The sequence below is a fragment of the Dipodomys merriami genome, unplaced genomic scaffold, assembly GCF_024711535.1.
Source record: "Dipodomys merriami isolate MVZ:Mamm:240054 unplaced genomic scaffold, mDipMer1.0.p SCAF_17, whole genome shotgun sequence".
NCBI lineage: Eukaryota > Metazoa > Chordata > Mammalia > Rodentia > Heteromyidae > Dipodomys > Dipodomys merriami.
In genome coordinates, this window is record NW_027203048.1 from 7,496,376 (window position 1) to 7,520,820 (window position 24,445).

Below are 24,445 nucleotides of genomic sequence, written 5' to 3' on the forward strand. Positions count from 1 at the left end.
GGGACAGCGCCCAGGCCCAGAGTTCAAGCCCCATGACCCAAAAAAAAAAAAAAAAAAAAGTGAACATCAGATATCAAAGTCTCACCAAAATTCCAGTTATAAGTAAGTAAATATTTCATCTTAGCAGTCAGCCTTACTTTGGGTCTAATTATATTGAAGGAAGTATTCAAACTGCTTCTAAACTGGAGAGAAGTGAGTTAGTGGGCTCACACCTCACATTCTCTTGGTAAACATGAAGCTTAATTAAGCAGTCTAAGGATTTAAAATAAACATAAAGGACGCTTGGTGAATTCTGGGCATGTGAAGCTTTCTCCATGAGAAGTAGCCCATCCCTAGCCATGCCCACACCTCTACTTGGAACTTGCCCTTGAAGGCGTGGGCTAGCCTTGGCTGTCCCTATATGTACAGAAACTATCGATAAAACAAACACAAGGGCAATTCAGAATTACACACGTATACACACACACACATATGTAGAGAGAGAGAGATGGCAAGCAAAACTTTGATTTTCCTCTTTGATCAATTAAGAGATCGTATGTTTTAGGAAGTGATTGAGTTGTTGACTTTTCAATAGCAAGTTTTTAAGGTAGCATTAAAACAACTTTCAATTAGCAAAAGCCAATTTGCACATACATTTCAGGAGTATAAAGCAAAAAAAGGAAACCTGAATAAAAGAATATATAAAGAGCTGCATAAGTCTAAGTAGGACTGGACAGGGGAGAGGGAAGGGGTACCTCAGAGCACAATTCTCAGCGGGAGACTCCACTGAGATGGGGTGGTGAACATGGGGCTTGGCGTTCATGTGGGGTAGGGGAGAATGTAGGGGCTGGTGACAGTTCTGGTCACAGAGCTACAGGGGCTCCCAGACTGGCTTCACTGGAGCTACACTGAGCTGGTAGATGGCTGCTCTTCAGAATAGAAAGGAGGAGGCTGGGAAGGTGGCTCAATGGTAGAGCGCTTGCCTTGCATGCATGAGGCTCTGGGTTCGATTCCTCAGCACCACATAAGCAGAAAAAAAAAGCCGGAAGTGGTACTATGGCTCAAGTGGTAGCGTGCTAGCCTTGAGCTGAAGAGCTAAGGGACAGCGCCCAGGCGCAGAGTTCAGGTCCCACGACTGGACCCAAAAAAAAAAAAAAAAAAAAAAAGAATAGAAAGGACACAATGAGGCAAATACAGAGCCACTGGGTACAAGTCACAGGCAGTATCTATGGAGTTGCAATCAGGGAGTTTATGGTCATTAAGGCAGAACTGGAGGCTCAGAGGCCTTAGGCAGAAGCAATGGAGAACTAAGGTCCAGAGAACAATGCAGACCCAGCAGGGCAGGGCTCCAGGAAGAAGTCACCTGTTAGAGGCCAGGAAAGGGAGCAGAAAGGAAGCACTCTCCCTGGGGCCTGAAAAGAGCCAAGACTCCCCATGTGGAGCCTTCCAGATGGCAGCGGAGCAAGGCTGACGTTAGCGAGCTGATGTGTGGCAGGGTGCTGGAGATGGGCTTTGCGTTTGGGCGCTGCTACCCACAGTGCTGCTCAGGAGGAGGAGCCACTGCTGGAAGAAGGCTGCTGAACCTTCTAGAACAGGGGGTGAAGGGAGGAAGAAGAGCTGGGAAGCAAGAAGAAAGATGGTTTGGTAGCAGCCACCCTCAGGACATGATGTGGTCCAGAAGGAAGGGGCAGGAGGAGAGCCCGACTGCCTGCCACGGGAACAGGGCGCTGGAGCCACGGCTCCACGTGTTCCCAGGGTGGGACTAGCAGGCTGAGGAGGGTTGGGGGAGCTGGGGGAGGAGCAGCTGAGGGCCCACGACGCAGCAGAGTCAGAGGGGACAAGATGGACCCCATAGGGGTGAGGTCAGGTGTGAATAGAAGGAGTGAAGAATCGGGGAAGGCCTGCTGGCCCTGGGTGCCCCCCGCTGTGTGGTGGGCCTCAGGGAGGGTTTGAACAGCTGCAACAGGAGGGGCTGGTGCTGGGCTCCACGGCAGGCTCAGTCACAGGTCTTACTGCAGGGATGGATAGCACCTTGTGTCCTGGGGCCACACCCTATCCTGCCCACAGTCCCCAGCTGCCCATTCCAGCCCCCAGGAGCCCAGGACATCATGAGGTACCTTGGTAAGCCTTCTCTCTTTTCCTCTTCTCAGTGTCGATGTACTGCTCGGAGGCTGCCTTGATCTTCTGGACCCAGGCCGTCCTGGGGGAGAAGCAGAGTGCGGCCATGGGCCTTCCCACACACCACAGGCTCACACAGCCACAGCTCCCGGCCTTCTTCCTTCTTTTGCTAACCTTGGCTTTAGCAAGTTTCCAGTCACATGCTTATTGGCTCTCCTTTTTTTTTTTTTTTTTTTGCCAGCCCTGGGGCTTGAACTCAGGGCCTGGGCACTGTCTGAACTTCTTTTGCTCAAGCCTAGCACTCTACCAGTTGAGCCAGTGCCACTTCTGGCCTTTTCTGTATATATGTTATTAAGAAATTGAACCCAGGACTTCATGCATGCTAGGCAAGCACTCTACCACTAAGCCACATTCCTAATCCACGCTTACTCTTAATTCAAGTGCAGGACTCAACTGCTAAATGAGAATGAGCTGAGAATTTCCAGACAATTCCTGGATGCTTACAAAACAACATGCCTTTGCAAGGAGTTGGGACCAGAACTAGAAGATGCAATTAGCTACCTCAGTGACAAGTCAGCACCACAGCTTGGTACCCAGAGAACTAAGTGCATGGGAGCAGCAGTGTCCCCTGGCCTTGCCATTGGAGGCATTTGTCACGGAGCTCATCCCCAAGGGAGTTTCCCAGAAGGGAAGCATAGGTGGCCGGCCAGGAGGCAGCTGTCTGGAAGCGTGGAGGCCTAAGGCCTGTGGAGAGGGGACTAAAGCTGGACAGCCAGGAAGGCCTTGGGAAGAGTGATGGCCATGGACTTTTGTCTGAGTGCAGCCGCTGTCTGGACTTCAGTGGGAACTGAGTGTCGTATCTGCACATTTGGAAGATGGGAAGGAGCAGAGTGAGCAGAGGCTGGAAGCAGGAAACAGGTTAAGAGGTGGTTGTGCGATGAAGCACATCTAAACCAGGTCCTGCTGAGGACTGGCGCCAGGCATGAAGTAAGGGAGGCCGAGGACAGTTCGTAGGACTTGGGCACAGGTAGAGGTGGGTTTACAGCAGAGGGAGGAGAGGTCAGGTTTCAAGGCAGGTCATACATGGTCAGGACTGACCTCTCGTTAATGTTGTCTGTTCGGAGGGTGTAGACCCGGTCGATGTGGGAAATGTGGAAGATGGGCTCATCGCTGGAAGGGTCTGTGGGAAGTTTCACCAACACTTCATTCAGGAAAATGGGCTGAAAGAATTAGGGCCAAAACACAGGCTGTGAGAGGGACCAGAACACCACCCATCTATGTCTGGAGACGGTATTGATTTGTTCTGAAGAGCTGTGTGCATAAGTAGAAAAGGGTCCAGTGCTATCTAGGTCTTTTACCTAGAAAGATAGAAATGACCTCCATTTTGTAAAGTAAGGTAAGTATCCGGGGTGGACCAGGTGCTAATGAATGGGCACAGGAGCTCGCATTTCCTGCAGCTGGTAAGGCGGGTTGTTCTCTGTATGCTAACGCCTGGCCCATGTCAGGCTCAGTTTGCAGACTGACCTGATGCTGAGTATGCCCATAGGTAAGATCAGGTGTCTTTGTGTTTGCCAGGGGGAGCTAAAATCCAAAGCTGGGTCTTGCTGATGCCCAACTGTAGGTAGAGGGGTCTGGGCACTGGGCCCCTTCCTTGGGAAGTGGCAAGTGAGTCACCTGATCAGGTGGAGTTCTAGGAAGGGGCAGGCTCAGCTGGAGGCAGGGACTCAGGTACAAGCTCCTGATGCAATGTGTGGGGCTGGATGTGTGGTACTCACCGTTTTATACATTTTGAATTGAGCATTGGACTTGGAGCTGAAAAGTTTGTCAGAGGCAGAGGAAACAGTGAACTGCTTCACCATGTAGGTAAGGAGAAGGAAGTCATTGAAGAGGAACCCGTGCAGCTCCTTATTGCTCTTGGTCTTGTATAACTTGCCACTGTGCAGAAGTTTCCGGGGTCCCAGGCAGTTGGTGAGGGAGTTGAAAATAAGTTGCTTATAGAGGAAGAAAATGTCACTTTATGAGTCCTGGCACAAGCCATCCCAGTATCTCCAGTTCCCTGAGCCTGAGGGTACTATGGGGAATTTTCTAGGTAGGAAGGTGGCTTCAATATTCAGAGTTCCACCTGGCCCGATGAAAACCTATACTTCTACCCACAGAATATTGATTCTACCACCTGAATTTGAAGAGCTGAAAACACCCCAAATTGTCTGTTCAAATAACAGGAAAGATGATAATGTAAGGAGTGTCTGTAGAGGTAGATGCTGAGTGTGCACAGGCCCCGGTGAGCCGGGCACCACCCACACCGGGGCTGGGGGGGGCTGGCTCCCAACCCAGCTGCACCCTCACCTCCGCAAGACCTTCACACTGGACATGGGCCTGGATCCACTCCAGCCGGTCTGAATTCTCCTTCTCCCGAACTCCCTCGTTCACTTGTGAGCACAGCTCCTCCGCCCGCTCCAGGGCCAGCTTGAGGGAGGCGAAGTCCACGTGGCTCTGTGAGGTGTTCTCCAGGATCTGGAAAGTGGGCAGCATCAGGTGTTGTGTCCTCACTGCCCACCACCCAGTTACTCATCACTCATCCTCCTAGATGGTGCCATACATGGGGTTGGGGGGAGGGGAGGCTAGGCGAGGCACAGAGGTACACATGTTACAGAGAGAGGCATGTGGTTTGCTCTCAAGAACCTCAAGTCCCTTTGGTTTCCCTTATTTGCAATATCTAGTATATGTCTAAGTCAAGCAGAAAAGGTCAGATAAGGTGATGTTAGGGAAATGAACCCTAAGATATGTATTCAAATGTTTTTTTTTTCTTTCATGCGATTGTTTCTAACACATTTATAAGATTATTTCTTTGTTGCTTTGTATGTCCCTCCCCCACAGTATAACCCCTGCTTTCACTGTATTTGATGTCGGTATAATTTGTGGAGGGGAAGGGGAAAAACAGGTGGATACAGGTGGACCCATTGCAACAATGAGATGTACAAGTCCTTATGTCAAAAATGAACTTTACAAGTTTGGTGCAGGGAGGGGGAAGCGGGGAGGATTGGGGCGGGGGGAGGTTGGGAAGGGATGGGAAGGGGAAACAAAGGAGGAGGCTACAATGCTCGATAAGAAATGTACTCATTATCTTGCCCATGTAATTGTAACCCCTCTGTACAGTATTTTCACAATTAAAAAAAAAAAAAAAGGAAAGAACCTCAAGTCCCCCAAGTTCTTGGTGGATAAAGTGGAAGGCACGAGCAAGTAACTAGGTGTAGGTAGGTAGCTAGGTAAGGGATGGATGTGTTACTGCCTGACTGGGTCCTGGTGCTCTTACAAATTGGCTGCTGTTTTGACAAATGTGTTACCTTCATGAACTACAATAAATGATAACATTTTGAGGTCACTAGACCTTTTGAAAAAATCTGACAAAAGCAATGACTCCCTGCACAGAAACATATAGTAATATCATCAGCTTGAAGAAAAAGTGTACTTCATTTATCCTGAAGGATCCCAAACTACTCATGCCACAAATGGGCCAGCATACAGCTGTGTGTGGTCCTCTAATAACGAGCAGCCCATCACTAGTGTCTGGACATCAGTCAGACAGGTCCACAGACCTTTGTTTACAAATATAACATGTAAGAAAGCTTGAAAGCCTGCCAGACCTGACCTGAATGAAGAGCTAGATGTATTAATGTGCTGTACTTTCAGTAATTATTTATGTCATTGTAGGAATATTAGTGTTGATTTATGAGGCTTTGCTGAGGTGTCATGTGTGTAAATGGTGTTTCAATACATCTCACAAGTCTATAGTACTTCTGGCCTGCAATACTGCAGGTAAGGGGCTGAAACCTGTATTGATGGGTCAGTGTGGCATCCACACCCATGACTTGGTCTGTGCCGAGTTCTCATAGCTAAAGGACCAAAAGTCAATGAACAACAATAAATAACTCTAGATTTTATGCTTGTTAGGCAACTGCTTTACCTCTTGATCCATGCCTTACTCCTTCTGCTTTCAGTTTGTTTTTCAGATAAGATCTTACTTTTCCTAAACGTCGACCACCGTCCTCCTCCCTCTCCCTCCTCAGCAGCTGGGATGATAGGCAGTGCGCCACCACACCCAGCCAATGCAATAATCTTATCTTATACCTGCTGTTTTCCTCTATATAAACAATTATCTGTGGAATAATCCCTTGGAAAACCTGCCTTTTCCTTAGAAGGTGCAAGACCTGAAAATACCCACTCTGTTTATATCAAAAAGAAAGGTAAGCTGGACTCTGGCTTACTCCTGCAATCCCTGTTATTTAGGAGGGACAGACTGGGAGAATCTTGGTTTGAGGTCATCCAAAAAAAACAACTAGCAAGTGTAGGTAGGAGGATTGTTATCTTAAGCCATCCCCAGGCAAAAAATTGAGACACTATCCAAAAAATAACTAAAGCAAAGAAGTGCTGGGAGCAAGGCTCAAGACGTACACTTAGCTGGGCACCTGTGGCTCATACCTATAATCCTAGCCACTTAGGATGCTGAGATCTGAGGATCGAGGTTTAAAGCTACCCCAGGCAGGAAAGTCTGGGAGAGTCTTATCTCCAATTAACCACCAGAAAATCAGAAGTGGAGCCGTGGTGTAAAGTGGTAGAGTGTTAGCCTTTGAATGGAAGAAGTTCAGGGACAGAACTTCAGCCCTGAATTCAAGTCCTACGACTAGCCAAAAAAAAAAAAAAGGTACACCTATCTAGAAGTACAAAGCCTTGAGTTTAGGCTCCATTATCACTGAACAATAAAGAGTGGCTCAAAGTGGTAGAGCACTATCTCTGAGCAGAAAGAGCTCAGAGAAAGCACCTAGGCCCTGCATTCAAGCCCCACCATGGACCAAAAGAAAAAAAAAAGAAGAGGTATTTTGGGCTGGGATGTAGCCCAGTGGCAAAGCACTTGACTGGTAAGTGCAATGTCCTAGGTTTGATCCCCAGTACCAAAAAAATTTAAGAGAGAGAGAGAGAGAGAGAGAGAGAGAGAGAGAGAGAGAGAGAGAGAGAGAGAGAGAGAGAGAGAGAGAGAGAGAGAGAGAGAGAGAGAGAGAGAGAGAGAGAGAGAGAGAGAGAGAGAGAGAGAGAGAGAGAGAGAGAGAGAGAGAGAAAGAAAAAGGCTGACTGGAATTTTAGAAGGTATGTTTAACTAGTCATCAAGTGGAAGTAGGGTATACAGGAGGTTTGGTCCATTACTGTTTAGGATGTGTTCAATGGGAGATTCCAGGGACTTCTGGCAGATGAATTTAGATTCCAGAAGGAAGACTGCAGCCAACAGTTATGCTGATAGCCTATCTCTGGCTCTTGAGGCTGCTCAGCTGCAACCTACAGGGCCTTTATCCAGTCCCAACAAGGGTAGTGTTATACTGGCCTGGGGTACTAGGGTGGCTCCCACAGAGGGAGGAAGACGATATTCCCACCCAGATGGGTAGGCGCAGCCTGCATACTCACACTCCTGATGAGCAGAGGGTAGCGGGTGATCCTCTGCATGGGCTTCAGCAGGAAGCTGGAAAGGGGCATTCCTTTGCACCGAGGGTCGCATGCCAGCTTCTGCAAGACAGATGAGAGCCTTGTGAGGAAAACACAGCATCAGTCAACTTAGAGCAAACACTGGCCCTGACTCTTGCCATTGATATCCTTGTACATTTCAACTTCAATAACTCAGAATCTGAAGTGTGTCAGGTAAACGGCAAGAATCTCAGCCTTTTCCCATCCTGCTTCTAGATTCTCTCTCCTGGCTGCCCTTCCAGCCCACTTAGTCCCCTTTTTGTATTGGCTCTTTTTTATTTTTTCCTCGCCATTACTAAGATTTGAACTCAGGTCTTTGTGTTTGCTCGTAACTAGTGCTCTACCACTTAAGCCATACCAACAGGCTAGCTTTTTGCTGGTTAATTGGACACATAGTCTCTGGCTTCAGATTTCCAGATATCAGCTTCCTGAGTATCTAGGCATCAGCCCTACTACTTCAGTTATTTCAATTTTTTTTTGTGCTGGTCCTGAAACTTGAACTCAGGACCTGGGCACTGTCCCTGAGCTTATTTTTCTTTTTTGCTTAAGGCTAGTGCTCTACCACTTAAGCTATATCTCCACTTTTGACTTACTTTCTCCCTCCCTCCCTCCCTCCCTTTTTTCTTTTCTCCCTTTCTTTCTCTCTCTCTCTCTCATCTTCCTCCCTCTCTCCCTCCCTTTCTTTCTCTCACTTTCTCTTTCTCTCCCTCCCTCCCTCCCTGCCTCCCTCCCTCCCTCCCTCCCTTCCTTCCTTCCTTCCTTCCTGTCTTCCCTTCCTTCTCTTTTTCTCTGGAGATAGAAATCTCATAGACTTTCCTGCTGAGGCTGGCTTTGAACTGCAAGCTTCAGATCTCAGCCTCTTGAGCAGCTAGGATTACACGTGTGAGCTACCAGTGCCCAGCCTGCTTTGGTTAATTTTGAGGTCAGCTTGGGCTATGATCCTCCTACTTGTACTTCCCCATATTGCTGTGGGTGACAGGTGTGGGCCACCATGCCCAGCCACTGCCTCAGATCTAAATTTGCAGATCTCTGCCACCCAAGTGGTTAGCATGTCATTTTTAATCACTGAAAACTACTTTTACTATCATTTCCCCCATTATTGCATATTGAAATTGCTTTTCCTCTTGTTTTTGGATAGATCTCTACTATATATTCTGCTAAAGGAGGCATTTTCAGGCTTTTACTTTTATATTTTCTATCTTAAAAAGAAACATTTTGGGATACAGCTTACTATTAGATTTTTTTTTTGGGTCCAGTCGTGGGGCTTGAACTCTGGGCCTGGGCACTGTCCCTCAGCTCTTCAGCTCAAGGCTAGCGCTCTACCACTTGAGCCACAGCGCCACTTCCAGCTTTTTTCTGCTTATTTTTTCTGTGGTGCTGAGGAATCGAACCCAGGGCCTCATGCATGCGAGGCAAGCACTCTACCACTGTGCCAACTTCCCAGCCCAATTTTTTTTTTCTTAAGACAGGGCCTCCTTTTGTTGTCCAGGCCAGCCTTTTAACTCAGGATCATTTTCCTCTGCTTATTAACTGTTGGTATTACAGATGTGGGCTACCACAGTTGGCTTATAAAAACCAGCTGTTTGAAGATCAGTGCTCTGTCACCATAAGGAAGTTGGAAACTTATCACACAAGACTTGTAATTGTATAATATAGTTCTAGCTTTACTTTTTGTGTTTAATGTTTTTTTTTTTCAAGTCCAGGGGCTTAAACTCAGGGCCTGGGCACTGTCTCTGAGCTTCTACCACTTGAACTACAGCGCCACTTCTGGCTTTTTCTGTTTATGTGATACTGAGGAATTGAACCCAGAGCTTCGTGAATGTTGGGCAACTCTACCACTAAGCCTATTCCCAGCCTTTGTGTTTAATTTTTGACTGACATCATGGAACTGATTATTTCCTTTTCCTTTTCCTTTTTTTTTTTTTTTGGGTCCAGTCGTGGGGCCTGAACTCTGGGCCTGGGCGTTGTCCCTCAGCTCTTCAGCTCAAGGCTAGCACTCTACCACTTGAGCCACAGCGCCATGTCCGGCTTTTTTCTTATGTGGTGCTGAGGAATTGAACCCAGGGCCTCGAGCATGCAAGGCAAGTGCTCTACCACTGAGCCACCTTCCCAGCCCTCCTTTTCCTTTTTTTATTATTATGTTTAAATAGTTACACAAAGGTGTTTCAATTTCCTCTTCTCACTGGTTACTGGAATCTTCAATGACATCTCTGCATGTGTTTCATATACAGACAGGATCACAGGCAAGCCTTTTACACATTAGCCTATTTCTAGCTATCAGCTTTTATTCCTTTTTTTCAGTTTGTTCATTTAGTTATTTTAAATTTTATTTTATCTTTTTTTAAATACATTTTAGGTAAGCTACTTTATGTTTTGTCTTGAATAAGATACCTAATAAAGTTACAAAATTAAGACAGTGACATTACATTCTGAATATGGAAAAATTAAGTATCTGGTAAGTAAGTTTACTTAAACAAAAAACAAAAAACAAAACAAAAACCCAGCTGGGTGCTGGTGACTCACGTCGGTAATCCTAGCTACTCAGGATGCTGAGATGAGGATCGCGGTTCAAAGCCAGCCTGGGCAGGAACGTCTATGAGGCTATTATCTCCAATAAACCACCAGAAAACCAGAAGTGGTGCTGGGGCTCAGGTGGTAGAGCACTAGCCTTGAGCTAAAGAGCTCAGGGACAGTGCCCAAGCCCAGAGTTCAAGGCCCATGACCAACCAAAAAAAAAAACAAAAAACAAAACAAAAACAAAAACAAAAACCAAAAAAATAAGCATCATTCTGTTATTTGATGGGTAAAATCATGATCCTGTTCCAAGAAAAGTCATGTGTACTTGAAAAGCAACAGCTATCAGAGAACTGTCCACCATCTTTTTGCTTCTTTCAGAAGCCAATAGCAACTTCTTCTCTACTGAGGTTTCCTGTGGGAAGTGTATGCTGCTGCCCTTGGCCTCAGAAGGGGCCAGGGTGCCTACAAACCCAGCAAAGATGCTTGAGGGGCTCAAAATGAAGTTACCTTTAAAAAGTCCTTGAAGTCTGTGTCTTCATCAGTCTTCTGCTGTAACAGAGCTGCTCCATTAAGCTGGCAGCTGCAGAACCGGATATAGGCCTGCATGTGGGACAGCTCAGCCTCCAGGATGTCCCCAATCATCTGCACAGGCATCTTCTCACCCCCAGTCTTCTTCCGTACCCGCAAGGCCCTGCAAACAATATGCTCTTGCTCTATTTCTCAGGGAATGCCCCTGACAATGAATGGATGAATGCCACAGCATGCCAGAGGCAATGATCATGAGGAAACTGACACTGAGAGGAAAAGGGAGAGAAAGCAGTGGGCCTAAAGCTCTGTTCTAAGAAGAAAATTAAGTCTATATATTAGATGCTTCCTGGTTCTTTAGAATGGTTTGGGTTTTACCTTAGTTTCTTAGCAAAGTTTCTTTGGAAAGATTACCTCTCAGTTGAACCAGGAAGGCAATTCTGGCCTTTTGTCAGGTTAATGGGGGCGGGGGCAATAGAGTCCTGAGGTGAGGGTATGGAGGGCTGCGGGCTGCAGGCAGGGGTGGGACAACACATCTGATCCTGGGACTCTGACCTCATGGGTATAAAGACAGGAAGGCCTCCCACAACTGGAAGTGCACATGGGGACTTACAGGCTGCAAACTGCGCAGTGACATCTGGCTAGGAGCTGTAGCTCCTCCCGTGTTTCCTGCTACCCTCCTGTCAGAGCCAGCAAGGCACATGCCTTGGGATCACCAATCCGTACATGATCTCCCATTCAAGTATTTTCTGTGTTCCACTTCTTTACTTTTCCTTAATAATCATGCATTTTATGGTTACCAGACATTTTGTAAGATTACAGAATATAAAGTCTATAAATACAGGCTTTTTTATTTCTTTGTGTCGGTTGTGGGGCTTGAACTCTGGGCCTGGGCACCATCCCTCTCTTCAGCTCAAGGGTAGAGCTCTATCACTTGAGCCACAGCACCACTTCCAGTTTTCTGAGTGGCTTATTGGAGATAAGAGTTTCATGGACTTTCCTACCTGGGCTGGCTTTGAACTGTGATCCTCAGATCTCAGCCTCCTGAGTAGCTAGGATTACAGTTGTGAGCCACTGGCTTTGACAGAATTAAAGAGAGCAGAAAACAGTGGGATGTTCCTTTGCTAGGTAGTGTAGTCCTTACGGGGGCTGCACATAACATCAGGGCAGCTACGGCCACAGGTAACGGCCACAACTCACTTTAGCAGCTTCGTGTTGGACATGATGAGCTCTTTCCAGTTCACAAAAATCAAGGCCATCTCTCCCTCAGTGAGAAAGCCCGACTCCGCCATTGGTTTCTGAAAAACCTAAATTCAAATCGTAGAAGAAATTAGCTTAAGCATGGATGATAGCCTGTGTGTGATCTAAAGCAAATAATGTGTTCATAACTGTGTTATTTCTAAATAAGCATATTTATCACTCCTACATTTTCAACTGCATAATTTCCCTGCTGTTTGCTATGTGAGCTCCTATTAAGGCTGGTTCTAGACTGAGTCCAGTAATCTCCTCAGTAAGCAAAGACTCTCCTAGCTACTTCCTATGCTTGTTATGAAGGTCAGCTAGACACAGGGCACAAAGCACCTGCACCCAAGAGTTTGCAGAACTGAGCTGGGCTGTGGTCAGGCTGAACACTTCAGTGTTCAGGACTGTTGGAAGATGTTCACTGAGAAACAGTGATGGCTCTGGGTGTCGCCAAACCAGCCCAGGCAGATGTGCACACAGAGGGCAGCTGGCTCAGTGAAAAGAGCACTCTCTGTTTCTCTGTGTGTGGTTGCACGTCCAGACACATAGGCTTAACTTCAAATACAACAGAGTTGAGGAGACTCAGGTATTAGTTCCAACTGACCCAGGAAGAAATAAAGACTCATAGAATAGAATAGTTTGCTTAAGGTCACAAAACTAGAATTAAGAAGCTAAAACTAGCCGGGCGCTGGTGGCTCACGCCTGTAATCCTAGCTACTCAGGAGGCTGAGATCTGAGGATCACAGTTCAAAGCCAGCCCGGGCAGGAGAGACCGTGAGACTCCTATCTCCAATAAACCACCAGAAAACCGGAAGTGGCGCTGTAGCTCAAGTGGTAGAGCGCTCGCCTTGAGCTGAAGAGCTGAGGGACAGTGCCCAGGCCCAGAGTTCAAGTCCCACGACCGACAAAAAAAAAAAAAAAAAAAAAAAAAAGAAGCTAAAACTAAAATCCAATCTTTTTTTTTTTCTCTTTTTGGTGCCAGAACTGAAGCTTGAACTCAGGTCCTGGACACCATCCCTTAGCTTTCTCACTCAAGACTTGCACTCTACCACTTGAGCCACAGCTCTGCTTCCCAGCTTTTTTGGTGGATTAATTGGAGATAAGAGTCTCACAGACTTTCCTGCATGGGCCAGCCCAGATCTCAACCTGCCGAGTAGCTAGAAAGTTTGGCTTTTGTTCAAGTCCAAGTTTCCACAAAATGACCATAATCACTAGGAACTGACTTTAAAAACATTAAGAAAGAAGTTATCATCTGTAACAACTCTTATCAGTGATGTTTGCTCCATATTAAAACTTTTGGTGGGGCTGTAGATGTGGCTAAAGTTGTGGAGCAATTCGTAAGTGTGAGGTCCTGAGACCCGTCCCAGTACCACACAATACACACAACACACAACACACAACACACAACAACACACACACACACACACACACACACAGAAACAACAACAAAACCCAAAACTTCTCAAAGGCTCCTCACTGTCTTGTGCAAAGAGACACAAACTTCCTACAAGGTTCATAGCCTGCGAGATGTGAACTCAGCCAACTTTACCAGGGGCCCCCAGACTCCCAACACTTCAGCAGTGCTGGATATCTGCTTTCCGAATGCTCTGTGCATATCTTCCATTTCTGTTTCCTCCTCCTGCAGACTGTGGTCTGCATAGCTGGCAGAGCCCTTCCTGCCTGGGGCTGATCCCTCCTATAGGCTCCAGCTCCTATTGAACCTTACTCTGTCTCTAGAAGGAATGGGAACTCCATGAGTACAAAAACCTCTTCTTTCATTTCTGTTTTTTGTATTTGGACAGTATTTTATACTTGCTCAGTTTGTTTTTCCAAACGGATGGAAACAGTAGGCTAGTACTTCCATGGCTTCACTACTCCCTTGAAAAGGGAAAACGATCAGGTTGTAAACAACCATGTAAATATAGTTAGGTCAAAGTCTGAAGTCAAGGTCAGGTACTAGTGGCTCATGTCTGTGATTCCAGCTACACGGGAGACTGAGATCTGAGGATCATGATTTGAAGCCAATCTGGACAGGAAAGTCTCATCTCCAATTAACCAGTAAAAGCTGGAAATGGAGGTATGGCTCAAGGGCTAAAAGCTTTGAGTGAAAAAAGCTAAGCAAGCGCAAGAGTCCCTGGGTCTCAGTAGGGGTAAAAAAAAAATCTGAAGTAAAATGGGCTTTGGGGCTTTAATGCCCACTCTGTGCTACTGTCTTTCCTTGATGGACTCCAGTGCATCCAACTAAGTAAGGCATTCACATACCTTGTTTGTCTCTTTACTCTGAATGGGCTCAGCCAAGGAAGATACCTTAATGCTTTTCCACCCAGCAGGCCACCCAGTGGGCAGAGCAGCGTTCTGAGCTTGTGAGAACCCCTGTCACTGTGGCACCGTCATGTGGCTCAAACTCCATGTTCAGCTGGGTGTGTGGATCAGTGGTAACATGCACGCCTAGTGTACTAGAACCCTGAGTTCAATCTCTTGCACCCCATACCACTACAAAACAAACCAGTGTTGGCCTCCTTTTGCTGCCAAGGGGGAGCAGCAAGGCACTGACACCTGAAGGAAACAGCTGCAGAGCTGGTCAGCGATGGCCCCTCACCTCAATCACCAGCTGCAGATCGTCCATGTACCGCTCTTCCGTCTGGATCAGCTCATGAATGTAGCCCTGTCTCTTCCTCTCAGCTGGCTGCATTGTGTCCAGGGCTTGGAGATCAGCACACCCTGCAGAAAGACAGAAGAGAGCTTAAAATACTTCTGCAGTTGTCTTTGTAGAAAGACATTTACGGGCAGACGTGCTGGGTTGACAAATGCTGCTTTGAAAGAACATTGTTGCTTTGAGAAAAGAAGTGCCACACAAGTGCAGAGAGCCGGCATGAAGGTGACACCACTTGTGTACCAAGCAGATTAGCAACATCTGCAACATGTCAGCGCACTCCTGATTGCTAACAGTGAAAGAATTAAGGATTCCGAAAAAATGGCCTTGAGGAGATTAGAATCTCACCATTTCAAGGCATTTTTGAGATTACTGAAATGATTAATTGAATCAAATGTTTGATGTCAGTGTTTTCCAACTGCAGAGTTGAATCATCCCTGGATCACTCTCAATTAGGCCCATTCAAAAAGAAGCAATTAGTCTCTTACATGAGCACAGCTTTGGTAAGACTTTTTTTTTTTTTTTAAAGCATTACCTGTATTTGGGGCTGCCAAATGTATTTCTTAATTTCAGTTACATTTAAAGAAGCTGTAGAGAAACATGCCTCCAAATTTCTCAAAGGAAAGAAGCAAAAAACCCAGAAGTTTCCAGGACCTGGAGATTTCTAGCAAGACCACAGTGTTAACTCACAATGTTAACAAAAAAGACACTGCAAGTATCCAGCCACAAGCGACCTGAAGGGAAGTCACAGAAGACTGCATTCATTTTGAACCAACTTACAGGCACATCAGAGCTGAACTAGACGCCAAACTGTGACATGACATACTGCAGAATCATTCATGAAGTCCTGGGGGCCTGCCTGTGTCTACAGATGGACACAAGGCACTGCCTCAGGAAATTCCTCAGACAAAATGCAAACACAGCAGCTACTGCCAAATGAAATCTGTGGAAAGCCAAGGGGTTGGGCTGGCATCTGACAGATCAAATCAATACAGAACTTAATATCACACTGAGTTTCATTTGGTTGTAGGAGATCCAGTAGCCAACCAATAAAGCTATCACTGGTTAACTAGTTAAACTATAACACATTGACTGCTGGAGTGCTGAGGTAGTAGAAGTAAGTTTTCTATATACCTTATTTATGTTTTTCAATAAAGGCTGTCCGGGCACACTGTTGGCTGGAATTCTCAGAAGTTATTGTGGCAGCTACTCCATTCCTAAATTGTTCTGCACTCCTTTGCTCAAGTAAACTCTTACATTTTACTGGTTGAAGGAATTCCTCTTTTAGGAAGAATTCCTCAGTACCTAGAGTACTTAGAAACTACCAGAGGAAGCAGCAGCATGAGTTTCAGAATGCAGGGAGAGAGGAAGATGAAGAAAGTATGGACAGTCACTTGCAGTTGTGATCTGGAAGGGCAGCAGGAGATCTACTTAGAGCAGAACCTTGGGAATCTTGTAACAGATGAAGAACACAAGGATCACACTGTCTATATATGTGTGTGTGTGGGGGGGGGTACTGTGACAGGTACTGTGACACACGAACCCAGAGCCTCACACATTCTAGGCAAGCATTCTACAAACTAAACTATACCTCCAGCCCTGGAGAGATTTTTAAAGTCAATTTCTTTTCCTAATTTTCTTTGAATTTTATAATACATTATTAAAGACAGCTTTTCTGTTTTCTGAACATGTAGACAATAGGTTAAAAAATTAATTTCAGTAGGTGGTAATGTGCGGTGCCACCAAGAAGAAATCTCAGTGCTACGGTTAAGTTCAAAGGTTTCAGGCTTCTGGGAATATGCATTTGTGTTGTTCCAGGGAGAAGTGTAGAGTGATGCGATGGATTGAGAAGGCTACCAGGAGTACTATAGAGAGGACAAATGTGAGGGCTTGGTACTCGGTGAATGGTGCTGCCAGTGATGTCATTGGTGGCCCTGGCTATGGCTAGGTGACTGACAGAAGCAATGAGAAACCTTTCTAGGGTTAGCTCACCTCTTACTGAGTATCTTACAAACTTCAGCCATTCAGATCTGCATTCAGAAGCATGTGTGTGTGTGTGTGTGTGTGTGTACGCACGCACGCACACATGCGCATGCATATGCATGTGTGCGCACCAGTACTGTAGTTTGAACTCCAGGCCTTGTAATCTTGCTTGGCTTTTTCACTCAAGGCTGGTGCTCTACCACTTGAGCCACACCTCCACTTCCAGCTTTTGCTGGTTAACTGGAGATTAGAGTCTTATGGATATTTCACGCCTGGGCTGGCTTTGAACTGCAATCCTCAGATCTCAGCCTCCTGAGAAGCTAGAGTTACAGGTGTGAGTCATAGGTGCCAAGCTCTGCATTCAGGATTTTTTTTCACACATTCACATTCCATCACTATTATCCACTTCATATTTTTCTGTAAATTAACTTACGTTTGAAGTTAAACATGCCTCTTATATCTGTTCTAAAAGTCATTGAAGTATGGACAATGATTGAGTCTGTTTGGATACTATTGGGTACCATTGGTGTCCCACCACATGGCAAACCATGAGGATGGATACATCAACAGTGGAAGTTATGGTTTACCTCAGAAGACACAAACACTGGACTCTAACTGGAATAATCACTTGGAACAATAAGAAAAGCCTTAGGACTTGGCTGGAACATACATGTCATATATTTGATCACCATGCCTCAATGACTCCTTTGCTACTGTAGTAGCTCTTAAACATCTATCTTCTGTTCAATTTCTCCTGACTCTTGTCCTCACACCAGATGTTCTTAGCTACAATGTCAGGGGAAATACCAAGGAACAGCACCCTTGTACTTCCTGCCTGCTAGTCCCACATTTCCGTCTGACAGGGAATGGAATCCCTTTTCTTTCTGAAGCCAGCATCCTGGCCTGGTTCTCTCTTGAGGCCTTTCTCTTTCCTTTACACTGCTGTCTTCAGTTTTCCCTGCTTCCTTCTAAGTCCACAAACAAAGTGCTCCTCCTATGCCACTAAGTAAAAGCCTACAGCCCTCCTCTTCCTCAGAACCTTTTTATTTCAGTCCATCGTGGCAAGAAGTCTTCACCCATGGTCTACACAATTGCTTAGACTTTAACTTTAACCAGCCTACTACTCCTTGGCTCTGTTAGTACAGTTGTTCAGGAAAGAAACCAGGCTTTCAGCACTGCTGACGTCAATAACCCCTCTGCCCACAATGCTATGCTGCAGACGTGCTGCCTGTGGAGTCTGGAGCCCTTCCTAAACCTGCAACTCTACTCTTGGTCCTCCTGAATTTCCCTGTCTGCTTGTGGTGAGGCTTCCTGCTCCCTCCAAACCAGAAAATAACAAACGGGACATGGACTTCCTGTCCTGGAAGGCCCCAGGAATCAGAAGCTGCCACAGTATGTAGGACTACAATGGGCACAGAGCCCATCAGGTGGGTGAGAAGCTCTGCTCTAAAGATACATTCAACCTGATGAATCCAGAGGTGTGAGCACTTACATGACTACTGAACTCTCTTTTTGAGGAAAGGGAGAGGTAAAAACTTCTGATAAATTTAAGACTTGGGGTTTCTTGATCAGAATCCACAGCCCTTTCTGCCCATTCTGTCCCTAGAGTAGCCAAAGCAGCACTTAACTACTGGATACCTTGGTCCAAATACTGGTGTGCTGCACGCATAACTCACACTGGGTTTAGAAGACCTATTTCAAAAGTACTTAAGACTGTAATGTCTTAAGCCACACCATGGCTTAAGACTGTAATGTTCAAGGCCAGTCTGAGAAAAACAATGAGACTCCATGCCAAGCAATGTCTGGATGTGGTGGTATGACTATCATCTCAGCTACATAAGGAAGCACAAAATACGAGGACTGCAATTAAGGCCAGCCCAGACATAAAGCAAGACCTCATCTAAAAAATAATATAGCCAGGTTTTGAACCGTATTCCTCAGATCAGCCTCCTGAGTAGCTAGGATTACAGGTGTGAGCCACCAGCACCTGGCTTCAGATATGTTTTCTAAGTAGGTAGAATTAAAAGCATTAAGCCATCATGCCTGGCTCATATATATATATTTAACTTAGGTATTAGAATGTCTCCGAAGTCTATACAATTCCTGCGATATAGGTAAGTTTTAATTTCCAATAAAATCTTTTGGTAATAGCATTTTAGTTCTGATGATGAATGTAACTGTTCAACTGCTGCATGATACAGAATGAACTATAGCTTAATTCTGACAGAGAAAAAAAATAATATAGCCAGGTGCCGGTGGTTCATAATCCTATAATCCTAGCTATTCTGGAAGCTGAGATCTGAGGATTGTAGTTTGAAGCCCACCTGTGCAAGAAAGTCTGTGAGACTCTTATCTACAATAAATTACAAAAAAAGTTGGAAGTAGCACTGTGGCTGAAGTGGTAGAGCACTAACCTTGAGCAACAGAATCTCAGGGACAGCATCTAGGCTGAATTCCAGCCCCAGAACTAGCAAAAATAAAATAACTAATATGGCAGCGCACCAGTTGCGCATACCTCTAATCTTAGCTACAGAGATCTAAGGATCACAGTTTGAAGCTAGCCACGCAGGAAAGTCCAAGAGACTATACAAATGGAGGCATGGCTCAAGTGGTAGAGAAATGTGACAGAAATGTGACTGAGAATGCCCTGAATTCAAACCCCAGTGTCAGCACACACATACAAATTAACCAATAGAAAAAGGGCTGGAAGTGCAAATGAAGAGAGAGAGAGAGAGAGAGAGAGAGAGAGAGAGAGAGAGAGAGAGAGAGAGAGAGAGAGAGAGAGAGAGAGAGAGAGAGAGAGAGAGAGAGAGAGAGAGAGAGAGAGAAAGAGAGAGAGAGAGAGTGTGTGTGTGTATCTATCTCTCTATCTCTCTATCTCAACATTTTTTGGTGGGGGGGAATATTTGGTACTGGTGCTTGAACTTGTGTGTGTGTGTGTGTGTGTGTGTGTGTATCTATCTCTCTATCTAAACTTTTTTTGGTGGGGGTACTGGTGCTTGAACTCAGGGCCTGGGAGCTGCTCCTAAGCTTTTTCACTCAAGGTTCGTGCTCTAGTACTTGAGCCACAGCTTCAATTCTGGATTTTTTTTTTTTTGTAGTTAGAGGTAAGAAAGGGTCTATGGGCTTTCCTGCCCAGGCAAGCTTCAAACTGTGATCCTCAGATCTTAAACCTTTTGAATATTAGGATTACAGGAGTGAGCTATCAGCACCTGGCTGGAAATTTAAATATACTGAGTTAAGTAAAAATATTGGTGGGATTAATATCACCTGCTTCTTTTTAAAAAGGTAACTGCTAGGCGTGGGAAGGTGGCTCAGTGGTAGAGCGCTTGCCTTGCATGCCTGAGGCCCTGGGTTCAATTCCTCAGCACCACATAAGCAAAAAGTAAAAAGCCGGAAGTGGCGCTGTGGCTCAAGTGGTAGAGCGCTAGCCTTGAGCTGAAGAGCTGAGGGACAGTGCCCAGGCCCAGAGTTCACACCCCATGACCGGACCAAAAAAAAATAAAAATAAAAAAATAAAAAATAAAAAGGTAACTGCTAGAAAAATTTAAATTACATGAGTCTGTATTTGTGACTCATGGATTTCTATTGAACAGTTTGTGCTAGCCACTATACATTTCCTCCCACCCAAAATGTGATCAATGGTTTCTAGGCAGAATGAAGTCCTACCAGCAGCACAGGGTCCAGGGGGCTTCAGGCTCACCCAGCCTCAGTCTAACTTTCCAGCCTCCACTTTTCACACTGGCCCTAGGCTCAGTCCCCCTAGTCTGTCCTATACACTTCCAATGCTGTTTTGTCTCTCTTCCTGTCTACAGCTTGTTCTCCATCTAAGTACCTCCTTTGCTTTCCCTTGGTGTCTAGTAACTATGCATTGCTGTGCTTAAATGCTATTTTAAAGAAACCTGGCTGCTTATGTCCCGATGGGTAGTACACAAAGATTTGTACTACCCAACACCAGAAGCCCTTACACTTGTTTTGGTATGCCCAGGACCTAGTATTCTGTGGTCTCAATATATGTTCACTAGGTAACTTTTCAGAGATGAGGAAAAGGGTACTTATGCTAGGCATCAATAGTTTAGGTTTTGATCAGATTTTTCTTGTCATCAACTTTGATGCCAAATGCTACAAATAGATGCTTATTTTGCTCTAAAAGACTTTACATCTGCAGTAGTTATTTATTTGTAAATTTCTTCTAATCTTGTTAGAAACAAGTTATAAATAAAATTATAATTAGTATGTTATATCCTAGATTAATTACCTTTTACCTTTGTAAGCAACAGCATATTGAAATAAAAAGTTCTTCTACTTTCAAAGTACATGATTATGTCCTATCAAAATCATCTCAAACTTGGCCACTTAACATTTCCTTTGCACCCTGTGATACAAAATTATTACCTGGCCTGTACCCAGAGACCACATGAAGAAAAAAGAGAAATTCCAAACACATTGAATCACACCTAAACATGAACAAATGAAAAATAAGTTTTACAGGATGCTTCAAAGAAATACACAATACAAGTAATGTAGTTTGTGTCCTTTTAATAAACACACTTGCATAGTTATATTACAATTTTGTAAAAATAAAAACAGATTATCTCATGCCAAGCGTGCCCAGCATTTGCACAATCTCAATACCTTTAATACTATACTTTTCAAGACACACAAAATAAAAACTTAAGGCAAAACAGCACTTTGAGACAATTTAATAATTTATTACATTACAGTAGCATTACAGCAGCATCCAATAATGCCACTTTAGGCAAAGGTCTCTCAGTATTTCCATTATAGATTCTATTTACAAGGATTCTTGGCAACTAGGGTTGGCATTTCTTTACTTTTCCTTTCCTCAGTTTCTTTTTTTTGAACTACCAGTATTCATATTGTATTTCAAAACACTAACATGTTGCCATATTTTTTTAATACTTGTACAATTTAGAAAGGACTAAAATTTTAGAGAGACTATTTAATAGATAGAGTTGACTTCAATTTTCAAATTTTCTAAAAATTAGCTTTGGTTTTAGAACTGGTTGTTTTTCACAGCTGGAAAACCCAACAAATTTAATCATATGCTTTAACAATTTTATCACACACTACTGTCTTTAAATAATGAGGCCTTTTCATTCTCTACTTTTAATACAGTTCAAATTTATTCAGTTGTACTCTCATTTAAAATTTCCATACTTCTAAAAAATTCTTTTTGTCTAAGCAAGTTGAAAGCTGCCCTACACTGAATCAAGAAGAGAACAAATTCATGGCTGAATGAGGTACTGCAAAGGATTACATGCACTTCAAAGGATTTAAATGATTATATGTCATAGTTTGTTTTTAACCTTTCTCTCAAGATATATAATGAAATTCCTATGCAAAGAGTGGTATTTCAGGTAACACAGTAGCGTTTATTTTTCAGATTGACATTCAGCTTAAATATTGGGCCAGTATGTGATTTAATCTACAAGTACTTGATGAACACATCATTTTCAGATTGATTATAGATGATAAGCTCAACCTGAATGTCATTCTTAATAATCTATTTTCATCATTGTAAAAGTGAAGTGATTTGAGCTATAAAAACACTTTTGAAATAACTTATCATTAGATAGATAAGCCCAAAGGAAAATTGCTATGCAAAATGTGATATGATTTCCAACCTCAGTATTTAAAGTAACTGTCTTTATACTGAACTCAACTAAAGGTTAAAAAGCATAAAGTTAAAAAGAAAGGCAAGACCAGGTAATCCATATAATATGGAAAAGTCAGTTTTGGGAAAGGACTTAGTCTTCGTACTGTTCTTTTAGTGACTGCAGGCAAAGATGTCATTCTACCCCTAAAATGGTATTATTGCTTTCCTGTTCATGTTATATTTGTAAAATATCATGATGAAGGCCAGTGCTAAAAATGGAGGTGGTATAATAATTAGAGATCCCTTCCCCAGGGAGCTCATATACATAGCTCCCTATATTCTAATAATGTGAAGTATTTTGGAACAGACATTTGAACTTTGTAAAGATGTAACTAAATTGTTGGTTCTCTCTCAAATGTTGTAAAGTTAAGAGTTAAGCAAGAAATGACTGAAATAATCCATTCGGAATATATAGGCACATTAAAATAAATATTGCACAAAATACTCCTCTAACTTAAACTGAGAGGTATAAAAACATATTTCATTTTTCCAAAAGAACTCTGTGAGGAAATAAAACTGTGAATGTATGTACACTTACCCTGATAATACTTAGACATTCACAAACAGTAGATTGCACTGCAGTTTGTAAACATTTAAAATTGCATAACTTCTCATTGATTTCAAATATAGTTTAATATTGTATACTAAAATTCCTTTTTGTTTCAACTAAGTACTCTCACATATATTAAGTTAATAATAATGTGTTATTTAAAAAATGTTGGGAAATAAGTGAAATACTGTGCCAGCAAAGCCACGGTGGATATACATTAGGTTAGTGTGAGTGGATGATCAATCATTAGTCGTGAAGGTTTGTGGACACAGAAGAACTCCAGCTCTCATACCTCACTCCTCACTATGAGTCCTTGACCAGAGCTTGTGTGTGGCTTCAGGGTCTTTACATGCTTCAGTGATTCCTTATGATTTCACTAAATCCAGGAAAAATGCCAAAGGAGGCCTTTTATGTACTGGGACATGCAGTCACCTGACTACAATAGGTAAAGTGAATTCTAACTTTAACATATACTATAGATACAAATGCTTTGTTTAAGCCAGGAAAGGTTTTATATCTCACAGTCAATGATGGGAGCTTTTCATCCCTAAAAAAATAGCCCATAACCAATAAAGAAGTGATAGTTATATGCTGGACACATGATGCAGTATCTGCAGCCCAGAGCACTTAAAGACCCTAGAGGAACGACCAAAGGAAGTGCTTGTTGTTGGGCAGCTGAAACAAACTAAACATCCCAATATATTCTGTGCACATCCTCCCTCCAGGTGCTTTCTTCTTCTGTGAGAGAAAGAAAGGTCCCCTGAGTTACTGCTCCCACTCAGATTACACAAAAAAAAGGCTATTTCCAATACTTGGCCTTTAAACATATCTAAATATTGGTACTTATAGTGGCATAATAGAAAGTAATAGCATAAATAGTGTGCATTTGAGGACAAATCAGGTTGAATCAATTAAGTGCTTGCTGTGGGTTAGGATTAGATCAAATGTAATAGCAGAACATAAGCAAACGTATCTGAATTCAGTAATGAATATACATGTTGCAGTAACATTAGAAAAGCATGGCAGCCCATTCCAAACCAGAGAGAATAGTTTGTGCAAATAGTGGGTCTTTGTGTGTTTGAACTCCCACCATGTAAGGGCAAACTGAATATGCATGCTAATGACCTAAAATTACCAAATTAAAAAAAGAAGAAAACTGCTAAAAGATGCCAGAGTGAACAGCAGGGAAAGCCACACAAAGACCCACTATCCTTGAACTTGTTACAAATAAATTTTAACGATAAATTAGAAACACAAAGAAATAATCACAAGTGGCTCTAACATTCGAACGAAGTAAATGAATTGTGTAGGAGATATTTGATCAGGGCTGCCTGCCCTGCCTCCACGCTAGAGTCAAACTTGGATAGTGGGTCTCTGGGGTGCTTTCACAACTGGAAGACAACATTGGGTCCTAAAAAAAGAAAAATGAGGAATAAAATGAACATAACGAAATTAGGTGGTGAGAAAAAATTTGACTAATAATAACATGCAACATCAACTAAATAAACTTGACTTATTAAAATTATCAACCTTAAAAATGTTTAGTTATATAATAAAATGAAAAGAATATTTATAAAGGCTAAAGAATCATAAACAGTCATCTCGAATTTAACCTGCTCTCAGTGCCTCATTTTTTTTTTTTTTTGGTCCGGTCGTGGGGCCTGAACTTTGGGCCTGGGTGCTGTCC

At 43.7% G+C, this 24,445-nt stretch overlaps 1 protein-coding gene and 1 non-coding gene across 5 annotated transcripts in view; one reads left to right on the plus strand and one right to left on the minus strand.

The window, feature by feature from the left end:
- Itsn2 (intersectin 2) overlaps positions 1-24,445 on the minus strand; it is a 131,322-nt gene that overhangs the window by 3,804 nt on the left and 103,073 nt on the right. For all 4 annotated transcript variants that reach the window (XM_070025124.1, XM_070025123.1, XM_070025122.1 and 1 more), the window contains 8 exons: positions 14,492-14,613; positions 11,851-11,957; positions 10,633-10,816; positions 7,552-7,650; positions 4,444-4,611; positions 3,873-4,088; positions 3,196-3,317; positions 2,097-2,179 (listed from right to left, as the gene is read on the minus strand). In XM_070025124.1, coding sequence (XP_069881225.1) covers positions 2,097-2,179; positions 3,196-3,317; positions 3,873-4,088; positions 4,444-4,611; positions 7,552-7,650; positions 10,633-10,816; positions 11,851-11,957; positions 14,492-14,613 — 1,101 coding nt within the window. The remainder of the gene's footprint in view (positions 1-2,096; positions 2,180-3,195; positions 3,318-3,872; positions 4,089-4,443; positions 4,612-7,551; positions 7,651-10,632; positions 10,817-11,850; positions 11,958-14,491; positions 14,614-24,445) is intronic.
- LOC138829359 (small nucleolar RNA SNORD5) lies at positions 18,687-18,757 on the plus strand. The gene has a single exon (XR_011372563.1). It is a non-coding gene; the product is annotated as a small nucleolar RNA SNORD5 (small nucleolar RNA).